This window comes from Camarhynchus parvulus, chromosome 8 (assembly GCF_901933205.1).
Source record: "Camarhynchus parvulus chromosome 8, STF_HiC, whole genome shotgun sequence".
Classification (NCBI taxonomy): Eukaryota; Metazoa; Chordata; class Aves; order Passeriformes; family Thraupidae; genus Camarhynchus; species Camarhynchus parvulus.
In genome coordinates, this window is record NC_044578.1 from 23,237,693 (window position 1) to 23,257,819 (window position 20,127).

Genomic DNA, 20,127 nt, shown 5'->3' on the forward strand with positions numbered 1-20,127 from the left:
CGAAGTGTGTCTGAAGAAGATCTCATCACTCGGCATTGGGTGAAGATGGTTAAAGTCACCTTCTGTGCAGTGACCCTCATTTGGGCAGTGCTGTTACCTAAGGAAATCCCTGCTTGATGTTCTGCTTGAAGAACCTGTGCAGGACTGGACAGGGTGTGGTGTGGTCCAACAAGCTGTGGCATGAGCCCCTAACACAGGGCTCGGGGATGTGGAGTTTGTCCTCCCGTGTGCGCGATGGTCCTTGGTGCTTGTTGGGAGAGCAATCTGGGCATGAAATGCATTTCTCTGCAGAGCTTGCACTAGGGTACTCAGCCTCTTCTTGGCAGCACAGCTGCCTCACTGCTCTGCTGCTATCAAGGGGATTTAATTGCACATCTGGAATTCCCAGGGTTGCATTGCATTCCTGCCACTGGGAACCAAGCGCTAACATTTAGCTTCCTACCACACTGTATGGCCCAAGTTTCAACACCACCACATAAGCTCAGAAAATTAGAGGTTCCTGCAGAAGGTCTTTTAAATGCATTAATGTTTGATTTTCTTGTGTCTGCTGAGGCTGATGTAGGAAAGCACTTTTTCCAGGAAACTCATTTGATGTTATACTGTCTCAGCAGTATCCCAGGTGGTGTTTGGTCCCACTTCAGCAATTCTGTTGGTATCTTCTCAATCCTTCCTTTACAAAGCAGAAAACGTCTGGAAATCTCCCTCATACAAAACAGTATGAAAGACTGTTCATGTGCCTATTCTTTTTCCTTTTCACAGTTTTCTCTGTTCCTGGATGGTCAGCCTTTAGCCTGTAGAAGGAATTTTGATCTATAGGTAGCTTTCCAAATCAAGGTCTGGTGTGTATACATTGAGGTGTTTTGGAGCCTGATGTGAAGCAGATCTGGCTCTCTTCTAATCTGTCAATTAAATCTAGAGCTGCAGATTTTGCAGCTGAGCCTATCAAGAAGTCTGGACTTACCATTACCTTTGAAGGATCAGCAAGGAAGCATCCAATTTTATTCTCTTTGTTCATGGTATTCCAAAATAATCTTACAGAATTGCTTCTGTCCCTTCATGCTAAGCCATGCTACCTTCTCAAGCACTTGTGGTTTTTGGCTAAACTCTTTTTCTCAGAAACAGCCACTGCATTAAGTAGTACTTTGTCCTTCATGTGTCTCCAGATGGGATGTGTGGGTGAACATGAACTCACACACTTGTGTGTTTAACAGTGACTTCCACAAGCACTGGCAGTGTGTACAGATTTATTCTCCAGAGGCAAAGTTGAAGGCATATTCTGGCTGTTATGTGGGAATCAGAAACTGGAGTGCAGTTCCTTCTCTGCTTCAGTAAAAATTTGGAAGAGCTTTGCTTCAAAATTCCCAAAACATATTTGAAACATAACTCAGTGGCAAGCTTTGTTTTGGAAATGACCTCGCTCCAGCAATGGTTTTGTCAAGTCTGTTTATCCCAATTTCTTCCCCAGCTTAATAGGCTGAGAAAGTAAAACCATTGTGTGTGTGGGTGGTTGAAAATGGCCTCTATGGATATTGCTGCAATTTGTGTTTCATAAATAATGGTAGCTTGTGCATAAGCCTGTAATTGACTGAAAATGCATTTGAAGTTAGCATCAAGGCAGGTCAACTGCTGCTTAAAATCCATTGCTGGAGTCTCTTGGGAGGAGGGGAAGATGGAGAGGCAGGAGATGCACAAACTGTGCAGTGTTAAACGGCACGTTTCAAATGTGATCAAAGTTAGTTTTCAGAACTGTTTACTGAAGAAGGTAAAACTTAAATACTTGAGAAAAGAAAGCTGTTGATTCTGCATCAGGCCAGGTGATGGATGCTCACAGCAACAGTATTATTCCCAACTAACAGTGCTGTTAATTATGGCCTGTGTCTGAAAAAAATCTGGGCCTGGTGAGTGGGAGTTGGAAAGGCTGAAGGGAGAGTAAAACATCAAAATTCCAAAGAATTCAACGTTCTGTGTGAAGAACATTTCTGGCCTCTCTGTGGTTGTACAGCCAGCAGTGCGTGAGTCAGTCTGGAGGGTCATGTTACTCCCAGAGCTGCTGAACTTGCTGCTGCTTAGAGCACTCATTGTATGTAGACATATCACTTAATTTGTTCTTAATTAAGCTCAACAATACGAGCTGTGTGTTTTTGATATCTAATTCAGATAGGAGCAAAGCCAGGTGTTAGAGCTGTTGCAGGCTGTGAGCACATGTGGGTCAGGGGTGAGTGGGTAAAGTGCTGCCTTTTGACAGGGGAAAAGGCTTCAAAATGTTATTTAGTAGAAATAAGTGGCTGATTATCATAAGTGATGGAGCCATTGGACTGGGTGGAGCAGCAGTGCTCCAATGGGAGCTGTGTGCCCAACTTCAGGAGTGCTGGGCCTGGAGCAGGGGGCATCTCACCTATATGGGCACCATACAGAATAATTTTCATGCTCTCTTTGGTCAGGACACCTTTGGCTCTGATCACCTGGGTTTGTTGAACTTCTGAAACTGAAGCATCACATGCTTTGACTTTAGGTGTGCTGGTTGAAAGAGCAGGGGGAGGACATTGAGCTGCTGAAGGGTGAGGCTCCTGGGAGGGCATGAAGAAGGAAAACAGGCCTTAGGAAAACCTGCCATTCCTGCACTAACAACACTCACAAAATGCTTTTTATTTCTTTTTTTTTTCCCTTCAGAAGTCAGTAAAATCTAGTTGTCCTTTAAAGAAAGGGTTTCACAATTCTCGCCAGATTATCTGATGCTACATTTCTTGCAAGGTATTGCCCTGCAGTCCAATAGACTTTTTTCTTTGTACAGGAAATCATGTTTTTGCCAATTGGCCAAATACCATATTTAAAGAAGCTGTGATCTCAGTTTTCTTTAGCTATTTAAACTTTTGGAGTTTGAAAGTAGTTTTTAGTCTCTTCTCAGCCATTATTCCATCCCCACATCTCCACCTGTGAAAAGGTACAGTTGGAGCTGAACATCAGGAATACTCCCTCCAACACCTCCTACTGTCAAACTAAAATTTCTGAGGGGAAATTATCGAAATGGGATTTGCTCTTGAAGTTGAAGACTATGAGAATGACTTGAAAGTGGGTAAGGCTTGTTGCTTTCTTGTGATTCCTGTGGAGATGTGGTCTTACACCACAAACATTCATGAGAGTTGCCTTTCTGTGTTGCTGGGGATCAAGGATGGAAAATATCCAAGTCAATGGAAAGCTTTTGGTGCATCTCCTCTGGCCTGCTGCTGATCTTCATGGGGCTGAGGTGCTGGTGGTTGTTTGCGTCAGATTTTACTGGATGGTAGTTGTATCTCCCAACATGAGACAAACTCTTTAAAAAATGTAACCTTGCTTGGTCACCAAGGTCCCACAGTGACTTGGAATGGGTGGGAATTGTCAGTTTTCAAGGGTTGTTATGACTGCATGCACTGTTGGTGTTGTCATTGGACTGTCAGTAATGAAAGGAAGGTAATAACTGCATTCTTCTGCCAAGAATAAAAGCAGAAGACAAGTTTTGTCTTTTCTGCATACATAATTTCTTCTGATTTTTTTTCTTTGCTTCTTGGGTAAAACTCCAGTTTTGTGAGAGTAAACTCCCACTTTCCTGTGATCCTTCAGTTGTGGGAGTGACCTGTTTTCTCCTATACCAATTGTGTATGGGTTGTGGAGGAGCTTCTGGACCTTTGATACAAGAAATGAACTTTCTAAGGATGCCAAGCCCCACTAACACCAATCCAGGTTGTTTGGGTGCTGATACTGGTGGCAGGAGGTAGCTTTGCAGTCCTGATATATGAATGAGACTGAGCCCTCCCCAAAATGGCCCATGGCATCCTTGATCATCTGTGATCTGCTGTGCTTGCCAAGCATAAAGGGCCTTTTAAAATGAGCTTTTATCATTTGTGCTGAAAAAGGACTTTGAGGCTTCCTGTGCAGCCAGGATTTTTGTGTTGGACATGGGATCTTCCCAGTCCCCAGTGAATAAACACAGCTGGCTGTTTTGGGAAATGGACTTAACATCTTTGCATCAAAGCTGTACAAATAAGGCATCAAGCTGTACTGAATTAATGGATAAGGTTTTCTGACTTTTTCACTGACTTAAAAGTGATCAAATAAAAAAATGCATTTTTCGCAAGGCTGCCTTCAGCCCAGAGCAGGGGGAGATAAGCCTCCCCCTTTTGGATACATGACTAAAACAAGCAGCCTCAATGACCTATCAATGTTGGATTATCATGCAATAATTTACTGGGCAGCCTTTTGCTGTCCAGAGCCGCCCACGCACAGGAGTCAATGGTGCCTTTGTTTTGGGAGTGCTGGAAGAATGCATGATCTAATGGGGTGGTGGGAGTTCGCCTTCGTTCCAGCATGCTCCAGGCTGTGCTCATTCCCCCAGTGTCCCAAACACATTTCCTTCCTCTGTCCCCATCTTAGAACGGGCTCCCAGAAAAAACAATCCATGTTTGTGTCTCTGTCAAGCTTTTTTAAAACCCCAGCACCCGTCTGTGGTGGAGCTCCACATGCCAGAATCTTTAGTTCGGTGGGGCATGGTTTAAGAAAAGACTGTTAAAATCCTTCAGGCCTTTCTTGTTCATGATATATGCACATAAATCTTGAGGTTCTTCAGGTGAGGACAAGAAAATAAACCTAAGAGTTATTATTACTAGTTTGTGTTCCTATAAAGGCCACAGCTTGGAATGTGAGACTTGTTGCCTGTGCTTCTGCGTGGAGTTGCTTCCCTAGTGGAATTCCTCAGAAACTGGAAATCCTTTTCTCTCCTTTTTCACAGGCTGGATATTCCATTTGCTTGGGCAATACCAGTGCTCTTACCTTCCTCTTCCTCTACAAATTTTCTTAGAAAGCTAGGATGTAGTTGTAAAGGACATTTGCTCTAGAACTTAAAAAATTTCTTTATTTTGGTCGTAAGTGTGGTTTTTTCATGCACATGTGATGCAAGTGCTAAAATTTAACACTTATGTGTCTTGCAGGTGTTGGGCTGTTGTTGTTTAATGAAAGCACTTTATTCTGAAGGAACAAGTGTCTCCAGGTGCTTGTCACTCTCCTCTCCACCTTATATACTCTGTCCTGCTCTTGTTACCCATCTGCATGCTGAAAAATCCTATCCCATTCCCATTAGATGGGATAACTCATCCCCCTTAAATATTTCCCCTGTGATCCAGGAGGGAAGGTTCTGGCAGGGTTTCCAGCATGAGAGGCTAAACAAAATACTGCAGTAGCTGAGAACTTGGACTGGCCAGTTGGCTCAAGATGCAGTGACTGGTCTTGAAGAAGACCTTGTGAACTTGCTGGCCCGTCTGCTGACATCCAGGTTTCTGTCTCTTGCTAGGAACACACTGGTTGTGTGAGGTTCTAGGATCTGTGTGTCTGGAAGAATTGGAGTCAGTCTGTTTTGGTCATGGCTGGTCCAGCATTTTGCTGGGTGCTGGGAGAGCTGATGGTTCAAGAAGGGCAGAGCTGAGGCAGGAATAAGGGTGAAAGGCATGGAGCAAATTTTGGTCTAGTAACTGGGAAAGGTGGCATGTCTTCCTGGGAATGATGGGGAAACAGGTCAGAAGAAAAAAGCAAAATGAAATGCCAATTATATTTGATTGCTCTCTGCATTTCACTGCAAAATGGAAATGAAATCCAGTCAAAAAACACTAAGTAGGCTTTATTTGTTACTGGGTTTGTTTTCAATTCTATTAACCTTTACTGAGACATAGGTTGTCAGCAAGTACTTGTGTGAGAAAAGCTGCCTTGAAACAGGAGCCAACCAAAAGAGAAACAGTAAAGTTTAACCATTTCATTACTGCCCAGTGGATTTTGTGGAAAACAAATCTTCAAAGATTTGGTTCTTTGCCCAATGCAGTCTTCTCATGTGGATTATTTTTTCCCCTCGGCAAAACTCAGTGGCTGTATGGAGGAGAGGTAACATCAATTCTTTCCATGTGCCAGTCCCATGTGCAGGGGATTTGAGTGAGCAGGCTGAGTGTCCTCTGGGCTTATCTCACCCAGGCATCTGCTCACAATTCAACACTTGTAGGCATTGTGCCAGCTGGCAGGGCAGTTTTCCTGATGTAAATTATCCATCCGTTCTGAGGGGCCTGAATACAAGGAGGTCTTTTGTGTGTAGAACAAATTCCTAACTTCAGGGAAAAGGGAGGAGTTTCTGAAGATCTAAATGGCATGGGCTTATATGGGTTTTAGCATGGCACATTTCCTGGTGGACCTTGGGATACTGAATTTGGCAGTGACCCAGCTGAGGGAGGGCTGTAATTGCTGATGACAGCTGGGCAAGCCCAGCAATGTGAGCAGGCTCTTTGGGGCAGTATCCCCTGAATCAAACAATGCTGAACATTTTCAATGCCACTTCTGCTGCCTCTTTCAGGCACAGGACTTGCTTGTTCCTTTAAATCTGTAATTGCAATATTGTCTTGAAGGCTTGTATGTGTGCTTCCTTACAGTAGAGAAAAAGATTAAAGGGTTTTTTCATCATCCTAAATTGTCAGAGGGAACTGGTTATCATGTCATCTTGTCATTTGCTGGTGAACAGCTCCATGCCTCAGAAAAGATGCAGTTTTAAAATGTGTGGCTCATGATTTTGAGCTGTGGATGCTTTAAAACACACATCAGGTTGCACTTGGGAAGTGCTAAGCTCATGGTCGCTGATTCCAGCATCTGAAGTTCCTCCTGCAAAACGGATCTGTCGCTTCTCAATACACACAGGGAAATACGACCTGACAGTTGACACTGTCAGACAGTTCTGAGCCAAACTGAGCTCCAAGTCAGTACTGGCTTCTAGGAAGATGAGAACAATGTCTTTTTGTCTTCTGAATGTAATGTTTAAAACTGCCTTTTACCTGGTTATTGCTGTCACCATTTCTTAGTGTAATAGCTGTATATGTTTATTCAGCCCGGCAAGACATGAAAGCAACCTGGGCTGCTTATCTGTGCTAGAAAAAGTCTCTGCAGCCTCAAAGAACTGCCAGGCTGTTAAGCACAGTATTTATGTTCAGTGTGAACAGTGGGGAAACACATTTCACATTTCCACACTGTGTCAGCTGGTCTTGGGTAAACTCCATTGTTCCAGCAGTATTTACCCAGCAAGGCACTGCACAGCCTCTCTCTGTGCATTAACTGCATTCCTCTGTAATGCCATTAACTGCACTGCTCAAGGAGTTAGGCTGCCAGCTGCCATAAATGTCTTTCTCACGTGGGTTGCTCACTCGGGAGGGGTTTGAATGCATTTTCTTGGCCTGCCATGTAAAACTGGAGATGAAAAAGGGAGGGTCTTTGCCATTTAGCAGAAGGGGTTCCCAGGAATAATGTTTTCATGCTGCCCAGAGCACAGTTGGCATGTGCTGTGCCTTTAGCTGAGCTGGGGCTTTCACAAGGAGCAGTAGGAGACCTTGTCAGGAAACAGGGATCATAATTCAGTTATAGTAGAGAGTGAAAAAAGTAGTTATTTTCTGGGGCAAGCAGCCTGTGACCCTGCCTTTCATCTAGAGCAGAAAGTTGTGTGTGTGAGTGAAAGCACATGCTCAGCCCCCTCATCATTCCCAGGATTCTTTTGAAGCATTTCCTCCCCATCTTGATGAAGCCTGAACACAGGGGTTTTGCTTCACACCAGAGGAATGCAGTACTAGCAGAAAACTAACCACCCCAATTCAAAAGAGCTGGGTATTCCTGACAATTCAGCTGACACTGTTTAATGAAGTGACCTTCATTGTTATCTCTGGCTTAATTTTTTATCCCGTCTTGACTTAGGGAATGGCTGCTCTAGCCTGATGTTTTCCTATTTTCACTTGTCATTAAAGTTGCCCAAAGAAATCCCACCAGGGCTGACTTTCAGCATTAGATTTTGCTTTATCTTACCATGTGAGCTCTCTCATTAAGCTGATGACACTTTTACTAGTGATAAAACTGTGATAGTAGTTGTGTTTTTTAGTTGCTCTCCATCAAGATGTTGGTGAAGTTCTGGGATAGGCTGCCAAGTTGAAGATCAGCACATTGGGGTATTCCTGAAGAAGGAGTATTGGCTTCCTGGGCCCCTTGCCTTTTACCAGGGAAAGGTGTGAAGTGTATCCTGGGTTTGTGTACCGTGGACCTGAAAAAGATGTTTGTGTGTCTCCAGCCTGTTGTCTTGTGTCTGTCTTGAGTTCCTGTGTGTGCACTTTGTTCCTACCTCAAGCATATTTTGCCTTCAGTGAGGAGCTCCCTTTGAGAAGAGCCCAAGTAGTAAGAGAAACAGGAAAGCTGCGAGGGTCTGATCTGTACACAGGATGCCTGCTTCTTACCTTTATTGCAATTCATGAGAAAAACACTCAAAATACACAGGAACAGGATTCATCTCCTGTATTGGGCAGGAAGGGGAGGGAATGCCTAAGCTAAGTTAGTGCTGATCCTTTGGAAGAAAGCAGTTTGGCATTAATGGTGGTGCTTGCTTCTCACTTGTCTTCTGTGTGTAAGAAGATCTCATTAAATAATCAACCCCAAACCAGCAGTGAGCTGCTACTGTGCAAGAGACACAACTGTGAATGTCTGGCTTCCAGTCTTGTGCTTAGGTCATCCATAATACATGGTCCGTGCACACGTGATATAAATAGGAAAGGGGATTTTGTAGAAGTATCAGGGGGCTTGTGTCTGTATAATGTCCCAGCTGTCCTGCATGTCACACACAGACAATACTATTTGGTGGGTAGTTTAAACACCAGATTGGTCTTTTTCTATTCTTGGGCGTCATGGTTTGACCCTGGCCAAATGCCAGATATCCACAAAGTTCGCTTACTTTTGTTACAGCTGAGCAGAGGATAGGGGAAAAAATTTAACAAAGGGCTCATGAATTGAGATCAGGACTGGAAGAAAACACTTTAAGGGCAATAGTTAAAAAAAAGTTACAAAGTAAATTTATTGCTAACAGAGTGAGACGAGGATGATGAGAATTAAAAGAAGCCTTTAAAGCACCTGTTTTCCCCCAGCTCCTCCCTCTTTCCCACCGACAGGGCAGGAAGACAGGGCATAGAGGTTTTGATCAGTTTGTCATTTGAGATCTTTTTCTCTTCTCTCAGGGAGAGGAGTCTTTGCTATCCCTCCCATGGGCAAATAGTTGTCTCAAAACTGTTATGGCATGGGTCATTTGTCCACAGGGTGCAGCCTTTTAAGGGTAGGCTGCTCTAGTTTGGAATCAAGGGCTTTTTCTCTCTATCTCTGGAAGCTCTCTTTCTCTAGTCTGGTCTCCCACTGGACTACAGCTTTCCCTGCCATCCACCCACTCCATTTTTCCCATGGGCTGCAAGTGGATCTCTGCATCCCCTGTGGACTTCATGCCTGACAAGGGCACAGTTTGTTTTACCATAGTCCTCACCACAGCCTGCAGAGGAATCTTGTCTCTGATGCTTGAAGCACCTTCTCCCCTCTTTCTTTTCCACCGACCTTGGTGCCTCCGTGTTGTTTACCCTCACATGCCCTCACTTCCTCCTCTTCTCTGACTAGAAGAAGAACTGCTGCTTGTAGGTATTGTTCTCAACAAGTTTCACTGGTTCAAAGATTTTTGTGAGATCCTGCAGTGCTGAGAGGTTGATCTTGCCTAGATTCCATGCCAGGGAGTCGCTCGCCATGTCTTCACTGCTGACCATGCCCCATTGCCATTGCAGGCAGTGATGGCCACTGTGGTACTGGTGCTGTTTAATGCCTCTCTTCATGTGAGGCACCAGGAGGAGGAGCTGCCAGCCCTGCCCTTGTGCCTGCAGCACGGCTGGCTGGGGTGGCCAGGCAGGCAGGGCTCGTGTGCTGCCCCGAGATGGCGTTGGTCATGGTGCATTGCCACGTGCCATGCCAGGGTTGGCCCCAGCAGTGGCGCTTCACCAGACCTGGATGAAGAAACTGTTCATGTGCTGTTTTGATTTTCTTCTTAAATATGTCATCACAGAGGCTTTACCAACCTCTCTAATTGGGCCAGCAGCATGTCCATCTCCAGAGCCATCAGAAACTGGCTCTCTGTTGGACATGGTGGAAGTTACTAGCAGCTTCTCACAGAAGCTACCCCTGTGGCCCCCCCCCCACTACCAAAAATCAGGCTGTGCCAAACGAACACATTGGGGGATGTAATTTTTCAAGTGCTGTATATCTTGATTTTTACTTTATTTTTTTCAGGTGTGTTGATTTCTGGGCCCTTTGCTGTGCTTTTCCTGCTACTTTGGCTCCTCCCTTGTGCCATACAGGCTTTGGGTGTGACGTGCCTAATGCAGGCTGGCCCCTGGCCTAATCACTGGGGGCTGCAGGGCAGCTCCGTGGTTCATGACCTAATTAATGGCTGCTGGGTTGTGCGTGTGTTCTTTGAGGACACTCTGTTCTTGGTCCATGGTGCCTCTGGTCTGCGCTCACGTGTGAAGGAGGTGAACACTTCAGCAAGTGCCAAGCCTCATGTTAAAATTTAACATGGTACAGTTCATTCATTTTACAAGTTGAGGTTAAATATGTGTGACTTCTGCAGGTTGAAAAAACCAGTTTCTCAATCAGCTGAAACTCTTCTAGTAGCTTTTTTTTGATCAGCAAAAGAACTGGTGATGGCTGCAAGTTCTGCTTAGAGCACTGTTTTTCTTGGAAGTGGTGGGAGCATAAAAGAGCATGGCAGGGACTAAACACCCGAGGTTTTATTCCAAACAAACTCAACGTTGTTTTAGCAAGCTCCCTACATGCTCCAGGATGTCCTAACTGTACACAGTCTGTTTGCTGAAGTGGAGCAAGAACAGCTGGTACACAGCTGTGTGCATCCTCCTGGGAACCCCTGGCCAGCCCCTTGGCCAGTGTGGATAGCAGACAAAGGTGGCTGAAGAGTGTTGTGTCCTTTCCTCCTAATGGGTTCTCTCAGGGATGTGACTCCCCTGGGCACTTGGTTTATGTGCCTGGGGGTAGATGCTCAAGTCACTGAGAAGAGTCATGAGGGAGGATGATGTGCTGACTGTTACAGACCGGTTAGGGGGGGAACAGAGGCCAAGGAGGTGGATTTTCTTTCATCCTTCTAGGAGACGGAGAACATGGGTAGCTTGGAAATCATTGCACTCTGGTCTTAAAAATGCCTTGCTGACTTCAGTCAAATTATGTGGGAAACTTAAACCTCATTTTGTTTTTCCCAGGGAATGAGAAGGGGGCTGTAGTCGGTAGGTTCAATGCTGGAGGGAAAGCTTTGTGAGCTGTAAAAAGAGATTGAGGTATTGTCTATTTAGGGAGGAAGCAGAGGTACAAGCAAGGCTCTACAGTGTGACTTACTCCTCTCTGGTTACTACTGTTTCTCCCATGCATATATTTGGGAGAAATATCATCAAATGTCATTATTAACTTGGACCTGACCTTAAATACACACAAACTCCTCATGGGTCTGATGTAGTCTGTCATCTCTTAGGGATGTATGCGGAAGAGAATTGCAGCTTCTGAAAAGACCTACAAGAAGCTTGTAGGTCTCTTTATTTATCTGTTCAGCCTGCCCTCAAGTTCTGCTTGCAATTCCTTCACCTTGTCTTTGCTTGGAGGTACAATACTGGACTCAAAGAGATACTTCTGGTGTTGCTGGGCATGCTCATCCTTCTGCATCATGCTGGGAAAGAAATGCAGTGCAGCTCTTTGCATTCTTTCTCAGTTCTGAGTCTTTCTCACAGGCGTCTCCTGTCCCCCACAGGAAAAGCCTTTGACATCACGTACGTGCGCCTCAAGTTCCACACCAGCCGGCCCGAGAGCTTTGCCATCTACAAGCGCACGAGGGAGGACGGCCCCTGGGTGCCCTACCAGTACTACAGCGGCTCCTGCGAGAGCACCTACCGCAAAGTCAACCGCGGCTTCATCCGCACCGGCGAGGACGAGCAGCAGGCGCTCTGCACCGACGAGTTCAGCGACATCTCCCCCCTCACCGGGGGCAACGTGGCCTTCTCCACGCTGGAGGGGCGTCCCAGTGCCTACAACTTTGACAACAGCCCTGTGCTGCAGGTATGTCAGCAGGACTGGGTCAGTCAGGTGGGCTGAGTTGAGTCTTCCTGTTGGGTCACTGTGCATGGTGGCTTTGTGCCAACTGGGCTGCATTACAGCCCTTACTCATAGTCAAAGGGCCTTGCACAGCTGAGTTGGGGTGGAAAATCCACAGAGATGCTTGTGAAGGAAGAGCTGAACTCTTGAGTTTATTGATAGGAAGTTTATTGTACAAAAAAGCAAACCTGGTGGTGTTAAGGGTGATTTGTCAGTAGGGATGATGGACGTCTTCAGATCTCTGCCAGGTTAGAAAGCAGCTGTGGACATTCTGCTGTTGTTTCACATATAAAGACACAGGGAAGGTAAGGTCTCAGTCCAGTTAATATTTGAAGCATCTGTATGTGTATTTTGAGCAGAAAAAAGTAAGAAATATTAGGTTCTTCTAAATACATAAAGCATTACAGGAATCCCTACCATGTTCTCTTACATGTGTGTTGAAGCAGAGAAGTTTGATTTTATCCTTGGTATTTTTCTCTTACAGGTGGCTTGGCAAGGGGGTTTTGGCGGGGGTTTTTTGTTGTTGAACATTCTTGAATGGTTTTTTTTTGTAATCACAGGAGTGGTTGGGCAGTGGTCGGGAGCATACAGTTTATCTGAGTTACTTACCAGTTTTTGTGTTCTGCTTGATGACTTCTCCAGTCTATATTGCAACAAGGAGCCAAAGCTGTGGGGTTTGCCTCAATGGGGCTCATTGTCTTCCTTTCAGAGCTGTAATTACCATCACTTCCCTTTGCCCTTAGAGTAGCAGGAGTAGTCTGAGACAGGCACCCAGCAGGCTCAGGGCTTGCCTGTTTCCAGTTCCCAGGCAGGAGAGCAGAATCTGGTGGGGTTGATTCTGCAAACTAAAGTGAAATGAAAAAAATAAGATTAATGGGAAAGGACAAAGAACTTCTGAAGTGGAAAAGAACCAGTTTGGCCACCTCATTGATGTAGCCAACCCTTGCAGAAAACTATGTCTTATCGTTAAAGTGAACAAGGAGATTTCAAGTTAGCAATTGTATAATTTTCTGATAAGCTTCTCTATGTAAGGAATAGAGATCTGACCACCAGTTTCGTAAAATACATACCAACTCCTGGTGTTTCTTTTTAGTACTGAAGTAAATGTGTAGATTGTGATTGGTATTTCTGTGTGTTTACATCAGTGTTTGTAATTCAGTAAATAAACACTGTGTTACTGGCTGAGCAGTGACACAGGTGCTGCCCAGTTGTACATACAGGGATGTTTCTTTGTGTTATTTTTTATGGTGTTTGAAGGAAAACAGCTTTGTAAAGGGTATAATAAAACCAAGGAGGTGCCAGTGTCAGTGGCTGGCAGAATGTGATATGAAATTTGGCAACAGGCTGTGTGTGCTGGCTGCTGCTGCACGAGGGCAGGGCAGTGTGTTACAGACACTGTGTAAATATTATGAAAAACTCTTGTGTTGCAAGTCAGATCTGTCTGTTTTTCTTCCTCAGTCTCCCCCAGCCTCACTCATTTGTCTGTCTGTATCTTTTAGTCTGGTGCAATATGCCTGCAGACAAATGTACCCTAAAGCTTTTCCCATTGGTGCTGCAGAGCTTTGCAGGAAAACTACAGCCAGACAGATATGTACAATTAGCAAGCTGGCATAATTGCCTGCCCTGCACTTTTTGCTGGAGAGGTTACTCAGTGCTTCCCAGATGAAAGCACTCAGGATGTGAAGACGCATTGAAAGGGTCTCCAGAGATGAGAAAGGGTCAGGAAAACCCATTTGAACCAAGAGGATGTGGCATAAGGCTTCTGGGGCAGGAGTGTATGAGCTCCCGAGGTGCAGAGGGGAAAACAATGAGGAAGGACCCAGCTGCTGAGGAATGACTTCATTAACAGAGCTGCTAATGACTGGTACTCTCTCAAGGGAAAGGGTGTTTCATCTGATGTGATTTCTATCTGCTCTAGGAATGGGTGACAGCTACAGATATTAGAGTGACCCTCAACCGTCTGAACACGTTTGGAGATGAAGTTTTCAATGACCCAAAAGTTCTCAAGTCTTACTACTATGCAATTTCTGATTTTGCTGTGGGTGGTAGGTGAGTAGACAATAAAACTTGGTGCTTACTAAAGTTTTTGGTTAGTTTTACTAGATTGCTTTAAAGGTACTGATTATATTCACATCATAGGCTCTGGTCTTTACTGACTGTCCTAAATCAAGAATGCATTAGAATAAATTTTACATAATTTGTAAATATTATGTATAAGCTTTTGAGATAATTTTTTTTCCTTGATTAGATGAAATATTAGGTGATTTGATCAAGTAAATGATTAAAAGAATTAACTAAAATGAAAAACAAAAGAAAAAATATTTTCTGCTCTGTTTGTGTGGTTTTTAATGTGTTTTTAAATTATTTTCTCCTGTGTCTGTACTCTTGAATAACAGTAAGTAGAAAATCTGAGTGTCTCTACTTCACATATATTGAAGAAGCTATCTCCTTTGGCAGTCTGGAACGTGGTGCAGCATCGTTGTGGTTGTCCATTCCTTTTGCCAAAGTCCATTATAGAATGTTTTAATTTTAAGTAGTTGATGATAAAATGTTTTACTAAACAGAGATGAGACCACTGCAGGGTTTTGGCCTGCTTGCGTATGGCGGTCCTGAGAGTGGGATTTGGCCACATGGGGATTTGTATTGGCTGCACCACCAGTCTGGGGGTCCCTGGGCTTCTGTATTAGTCCCCTTTGTGCTATTTAATTTCCTACTGATACCACAATAGCCCACGTTCAGTGAACATACCGTGTTCTGGGCTTTCACAGGAGAGAAGTTGGGGAAAATTTACTAACATAAAGCCAGCTAAATCTTTGCTTCTCCTACTCAGGTTAGTCTGAAGACTGCAAAGGAGTTGGTTAACTTTCTTGCCTTTCTAAATGCCTACCTAGAGAAGGCTGCACCTCTTTGTTTCATAGAATGGTGTGGTTTGGAAGGGACCTTCAGAGATCATCCAACCCCCATCATGGGCAGGGACACCTTCCCCTATCTGAGGTTGCTCCAAGCCCTGTCAAACCTGGCCTTGGACACTTCCAGGAGTGGAGCTGCCACAGCTTCTCTGGGCAGCCTGTGCCAGGGCTTCCCCACCCTCATTGATTCCTTATGTCCAATCGAAATTAAAATTTGAAAGATGTTTAAAATTACTGCCCCTTGTCCCAGCACTACAGGCCCTGATAAAAAGTTTCTCTCTGTCTTGTAAACGCCTTTTAGATATTAGAAGGCCTCCATAAGATATTCATAAAGCTCCCTCTTCTCCAGGCAGAATGACAGCAGTTTTGTTCTCAATTTTGTTGTAATCATTTATCTTCAAATTTCTCTCATCTCAGATTTTGAGATCTGGGCCCTGTTTTTTGGTATTGCTTTGAGAGTGACCTGGAACCCTGGAGTTTTAATACCTGTTCCTTACCTCTCCTGAACCAGGTGCAAGTGCAACGGGCACGCCAGTGAGTGTGTGAAGAACGAGCTTGGCAAGCTGGTCTGCAACTGCAAGCACAACACCTTTGGGGTGGACTGTGAGAAGTGCCTTCCTTTCTTCAATGACCGCCCGTGGAGGAGGGCGACTGCCGAGAGCGCCAACGAGTGCCTGCGTACGTGAGGTCGCACAGGGCACAGCCTGGCTGGGGCACAGTCCCTGCCTCTGCAGGCAGCCACAAGCTGGCCCTGCCTGCTTCTAGCTTCACTCACAGCCAGCATTAAGCACAGTTCATGGGACTGTTGGTCATTCCACTCCTGTCCTGTAGGAGCTTTTTGGTAGATCCCTAGGAATGGGTATCTCCTTTCTGGAGAAGGATGGGAACCACTCATCTTTCCTAAAGAAATGTACAGGCTTGTACTTTATGAGACCCATAGGAAAAAAATCTGTTTACTATGCTGGAGTATAATTGCCCTTTCAAAAGCTCCTCATTTAGCATCAGCTGATTTTTGTGTTTGGGTTATGGGTTTTTACAGTTACTTGTTGATTATTTAACCTAATTTCTGGACCGCAAATGCAGGTCTTTGTCACAGAACACTAATTTGCTTGGTTTTTTGTTCCAGACTACAGCTCCTGGTAGTTTACTTTATGGGGAAGCTTTTTCAGACAGAAAAGTTTTCTTCCTGTCTGACCTCTGTGTGTCTAGATAGGTCCCAGCTGTCTGTGGCTTCCCTCAATGGGCTGGTGAAATTGGGATGTCCTGCTGTCTAGGGATTTGCAGTACGGGGGAGGAGCTCTCATTACAGCATGGAGTAGCCTCATGTTACCTTTCCATGCCTGTTTGGATGACAGAGACCGGTGGTGCTGTGTGGGAGGACAACATTTTGGCTGCAAGTGGCAGCCTGATGTTGAAAGAAGTGGGGTAGCAAATGCTGGTTTTGTTTTGGGCATTGAAGTGTGTTTCAGGTCTTGGAGTGGTTAAATGCTCTTTCCCCAGCTCATCTGGAGCTGATCTGTGCAGGGTGGGATTTGTGCTGTGGGGACAGCTGGTCACTGACAGTGCCGTGTCTTTGCAGCGTGTGACTGCAGCGGGCGCTCCCAGGAGTGCTACTTTGACCCCGAGCTGTACCGCGCCACGGGCCACGGCGGGCACTGCACCAACTGCGCCGGCAACACGGACGGGCCCCGCTGCGAGCGCTGCCGCGACGGCTTCTACCGCCTGGCCAGCGAGCAGGGCTGCCTGCCCTGCAGCTGCAACCCCGTCGGTGAGCACTGCTGCGAGCACAGCTGCTGGCAAACTGCCAGCACAAAACCCACTTCTTCTCTCCATCGTGCTGCTCGTTGTGGGATTGTTTGGATTTCTTGTCTTTTTTTCCATGTAGGAAATGTTTATTGGGTTGTATTTTGGTTTAAGTTATCTTTGGATCTAAATGGAGTCAGGGTGGCAAGGGCAGATGGGTCACCTCTGCAGCACTTACTCCTTTCAATGTATTCTGAAATAGATTTTTTTTTCCCACTGTGTATGTGTTACCCTGGATGCTTCCAGTACTAAAGAACTCATTTAAATTCTTAATAACCAAGATGATGTGAGTGGGTATTTCTGGAAGTTGTTCATGCTGAGAAATTGTAGTGAACTTTAGCTGCTGCATCAGTTTCTCCTACCCAGTATCCAAGCACTATAAATACAAACCAGTGAAACATTAAACACAAAAGGGGGTGGGGTGAGATAAAACAAATTAGACTCAAAATATGTAGTTAAACTCCTTTAAAATAAATGGGGATGGGGGTAACTGTGGCAGGAGAATAAATCTTTTGTTGTGTAGGGAACCACTTAACCTGTAAGGAGTGATCCCATAACTACACCAAGCCCATAGCAAGTAAGGTGGAAGGAGGGAAAAGGATAGCAAATAGTAAGATATGATGTGAGGTTTCAAAAGAGAAGCTGACATAAGTCATTGCTTGCAGCATGCCCTAAAAGCAGCCAGGGAGAGATCTGCCAGGGTACATCTATCTAATTTTGTCAAGGAGCCATTCACTTGTGAAATTTTTGACCAATAAAGGCCTTTTCTTCTTCTGACAGCTTTCCTGGGTCCTTGTATTAGACCTTATTTTAAGAGGGGGCGTGGGTTGGTGTGAGCTGAGATGGTTGAAAAGATGCGGGGAGGTGACTTCTCAGGTCTTTAAGGACAGCTTTCAAAGGCCTTTATAACTTAGCCACTAGCTTGTATGCCATGACTCACTGACACCCATGGTGTATTTCAATCTCTTGGATATGTTTGGATTGGTATTTTTTGTCAAGTACTCTTTTTTCCTAAATAATCCTAAGTGGGACTGCAAAGGGCATTTGAACTTTGGCTGTATATGGTAAAGGTTTTGTGAGTTGTTCTGTCCCGTCCAGCCTAATCATCTTATAACTCTTCACTTTGCTGTAATCTTCTGGTGTGGATTGAAGTGGAAACAAGCAACTATTTCTGTATATTAAAATATTTTTCTCCTGCTCGTTAACTCTTACAGTGCTGACAGCTCTGAGGCTGGCAGCTACATGGATGCTTGGGAGAAAGCATTTTGTCCACTATGGATTAAAGAAACCTGCTGCTGCTTTTTGTGCAAGACCACTTGAATGGAGCAGTACTGAGGAAGGCATCCTTCCAAAAATGAGGGTTTTGCTCATGAGTTTGCTAGGATTCATAGTGGCAAATGCAGCCTTGTTCCAAAGAGGCATTTTAGTCTTTAAATGCAACTTAAGAATCAAGGAAGGAAATTGGAGTGTGAAAGGGAGAGGTCAGGGTAAAGGAAGATGCTGATTACAGGGAGCACAAGGGATTCAGTGAATAAAATTTTGGAATTTACATATTGCAGAGTAAAACAGATGTGGAATTGGAGGCATGCAAATTTAGCAGTGAGGATGAAGCAGGAGAAGGCAATTTGAAGTTAAAATCATATTTCGTATATAAAAAGGTTGGCTGGTAGGAATAAAAGGCTGAGTATAGCTTGGGAAGACTAGATAACAGTTCATCTGTCTAGAGCTGCCAAAGGGAAATCCCTGTGAGCTAGAGGCAGTCTTTAGGTAAGGTGTCACTCCTCAGTGTGAGGCTGTGCTTCCCTCTTTCTTCTGCCTTATTTCTTGGCCGTTTTGTAAAGTCTGAGTAGCTGATGGAGCCATGTGTGTGTGTCCTGCTGTCCCCACAGGCTCCCTCAGCGCACAGTGTGACAGCTACGGCCAGTGCAGCTGCAAGCCCGGTGTGATGGGGGACAAGTGTGACCGCTGCCAGCCAGGGTTCCACTCCCTCTCTGAAGCTGGCTGCAGGTAAGGAGGATTGCAGCTCTCTGAAAGCCAAACAAGCCTTTTTTTAAAGCTTTCTCTACATGGCTCTGACTGAACTCTCCTGACTCCCCCAGGCCCTGTTCTTGCAATGCTGCTGGCAGCACAGGGGAGTGCAACGTTGAGACAGGGCGGTGTGCGTGCAAGGACAATGTGGAAGGATTCCACTGTGAGAGGTGAGTTTTTCTTCCCATGGCTTTGTTTCAAGAATGAAAAACATTTGAGCGAGGACCTGGGGTTAAGCATCAGGGAAATTAATTCTCTTTCCTTCACATCTTCAGATGCAAACCTGGATTTTTCCATCTGGAGTCCTCCAATCCAAGAGGCTGTACCCCCTGCTTCTGTTTTGGACACTCATCAGTCTGCACCAGTGCTGTGGGCTACAGTATCTATAGCATCACCTCCAACTTCGAGTTTGGTAAAACTGAGCTTTCCTTTTTATCTCAGGTTGGGCTGTAGACTCAAGTCAGAAGCTATTTAAAAACCCCAACTCCTTCCTTTCTGTGCAAGACCGCAAACCTTGGGCAGGCATGTCTAGGATCCCTCTTTTGGAAGTGCTGAAGCTGCCTCGAGCTTCCATGTCTGCAGCTTGTTTGTTCAGATGGGGAGGCATGAATTCACAGCTCTGGCCTCAGGCACACAGTTATTGTACACCTTGCAGGTGCAAGTGGGAATTGCAAATAGAAACCTTTTCTAGCCTGAGAGGTGTACTGACAAAGCAGAGTTTCCTCAGTTCTAGAACCAAGTCAGGACTTTCTGATGGAAGTGATCAAAATCACTTTAGATTTGGGGTTTACATGGCTCTGAATAAAACACGGTTGTGTTTCCAATGAGTCTGTAAGCCCAGGAAAAAAATCTATTTCTTTCATGCAGTCAGTTTCATGTGTATGCATGTTTTCATGCTGCGTAGTCTGAAAAGAACATCTTTTTAATTAAAATTCCACTGGAGAAGACTTCATACAAAGGCTGTAGCTCTCAACAAATTGTAGTGGCCTGCAGGTTTTTTTATCTCTACTTACACTCTTTAGAAAAGAAAGTTTTGGACAAGTAGTCGTCAGAGGATTCAAAGTTCAGAGGTTTTAAGTCAGCACTTGAGTCAGGGGCTTAAATTGGAAGGATGGTGTTTACTATCTAAGTTCTTCTGCACAGCTGCTTTCTGCAGCCTGTCAGTGCCCACGCACATTAGATTAGCTAAGACACGAACAACGTGACGCAAGAAGTGCGTGCAAATCTCCATCTTCCAAGGGTGTTAATTCTTGTCCATCTGATTCTTCAGGAGAGGATGAGTGGCGTGCTGAGCAGCGAGATGGCTCAGAGGTCTTGCTGCAGTGGAGTGCTGAGACCCAGGATATCTCCGTTATCTCTGACACCTACTTCCCCATGTACTTCGTTGCACCACGTAGGT

The 20,127-nt window shown here is 45.0% G+C and overlaps 1 protein-coding gene across 1 annotated transcript in view; it reads left to right on the forward strand.

Annotated features, from left to right (window-relative positions):
* The window catches only part of LAMC1 (laminin subunit gamma 1), a 67,560-nt gene that overhangs the window by 31,739 nt on the left and 15,694 nt on the right, over positions 1-20,127 (forward strand). Inside the window, exons 2-9 of the mRNA XM_030952997.1 lie at positions 11,648-11,952; positions 13,907-14,037; positions 15,409-15,575; positions 16,477-16,665; positions 18,590-18,707; positions 18,800-18,898; positions 19,004-19,140; positions 19,999-20,121. Of these exons, the coding sequence (XP_030808857.1) occupies positions 11,648-11,952; positions 13,907-14,037; positions 15,409-15,575; positions 16,477-16,665; positions 18,590-18,707; positions 18,800-18,898; positions 19,004-19,140; positions 19,999-20,121 (1,269 nt within the window). The remainder of the gene's footprint in view (positions 1-11,647; positions 11,953-13,906; positions 14,038-15,408; positions 15,576-16,476; positions 16,666-18,589; positions 18,708-18,799; positions 18,899-19,003; positions 19,141-19,998; positions 20,122-20,127) is intronic.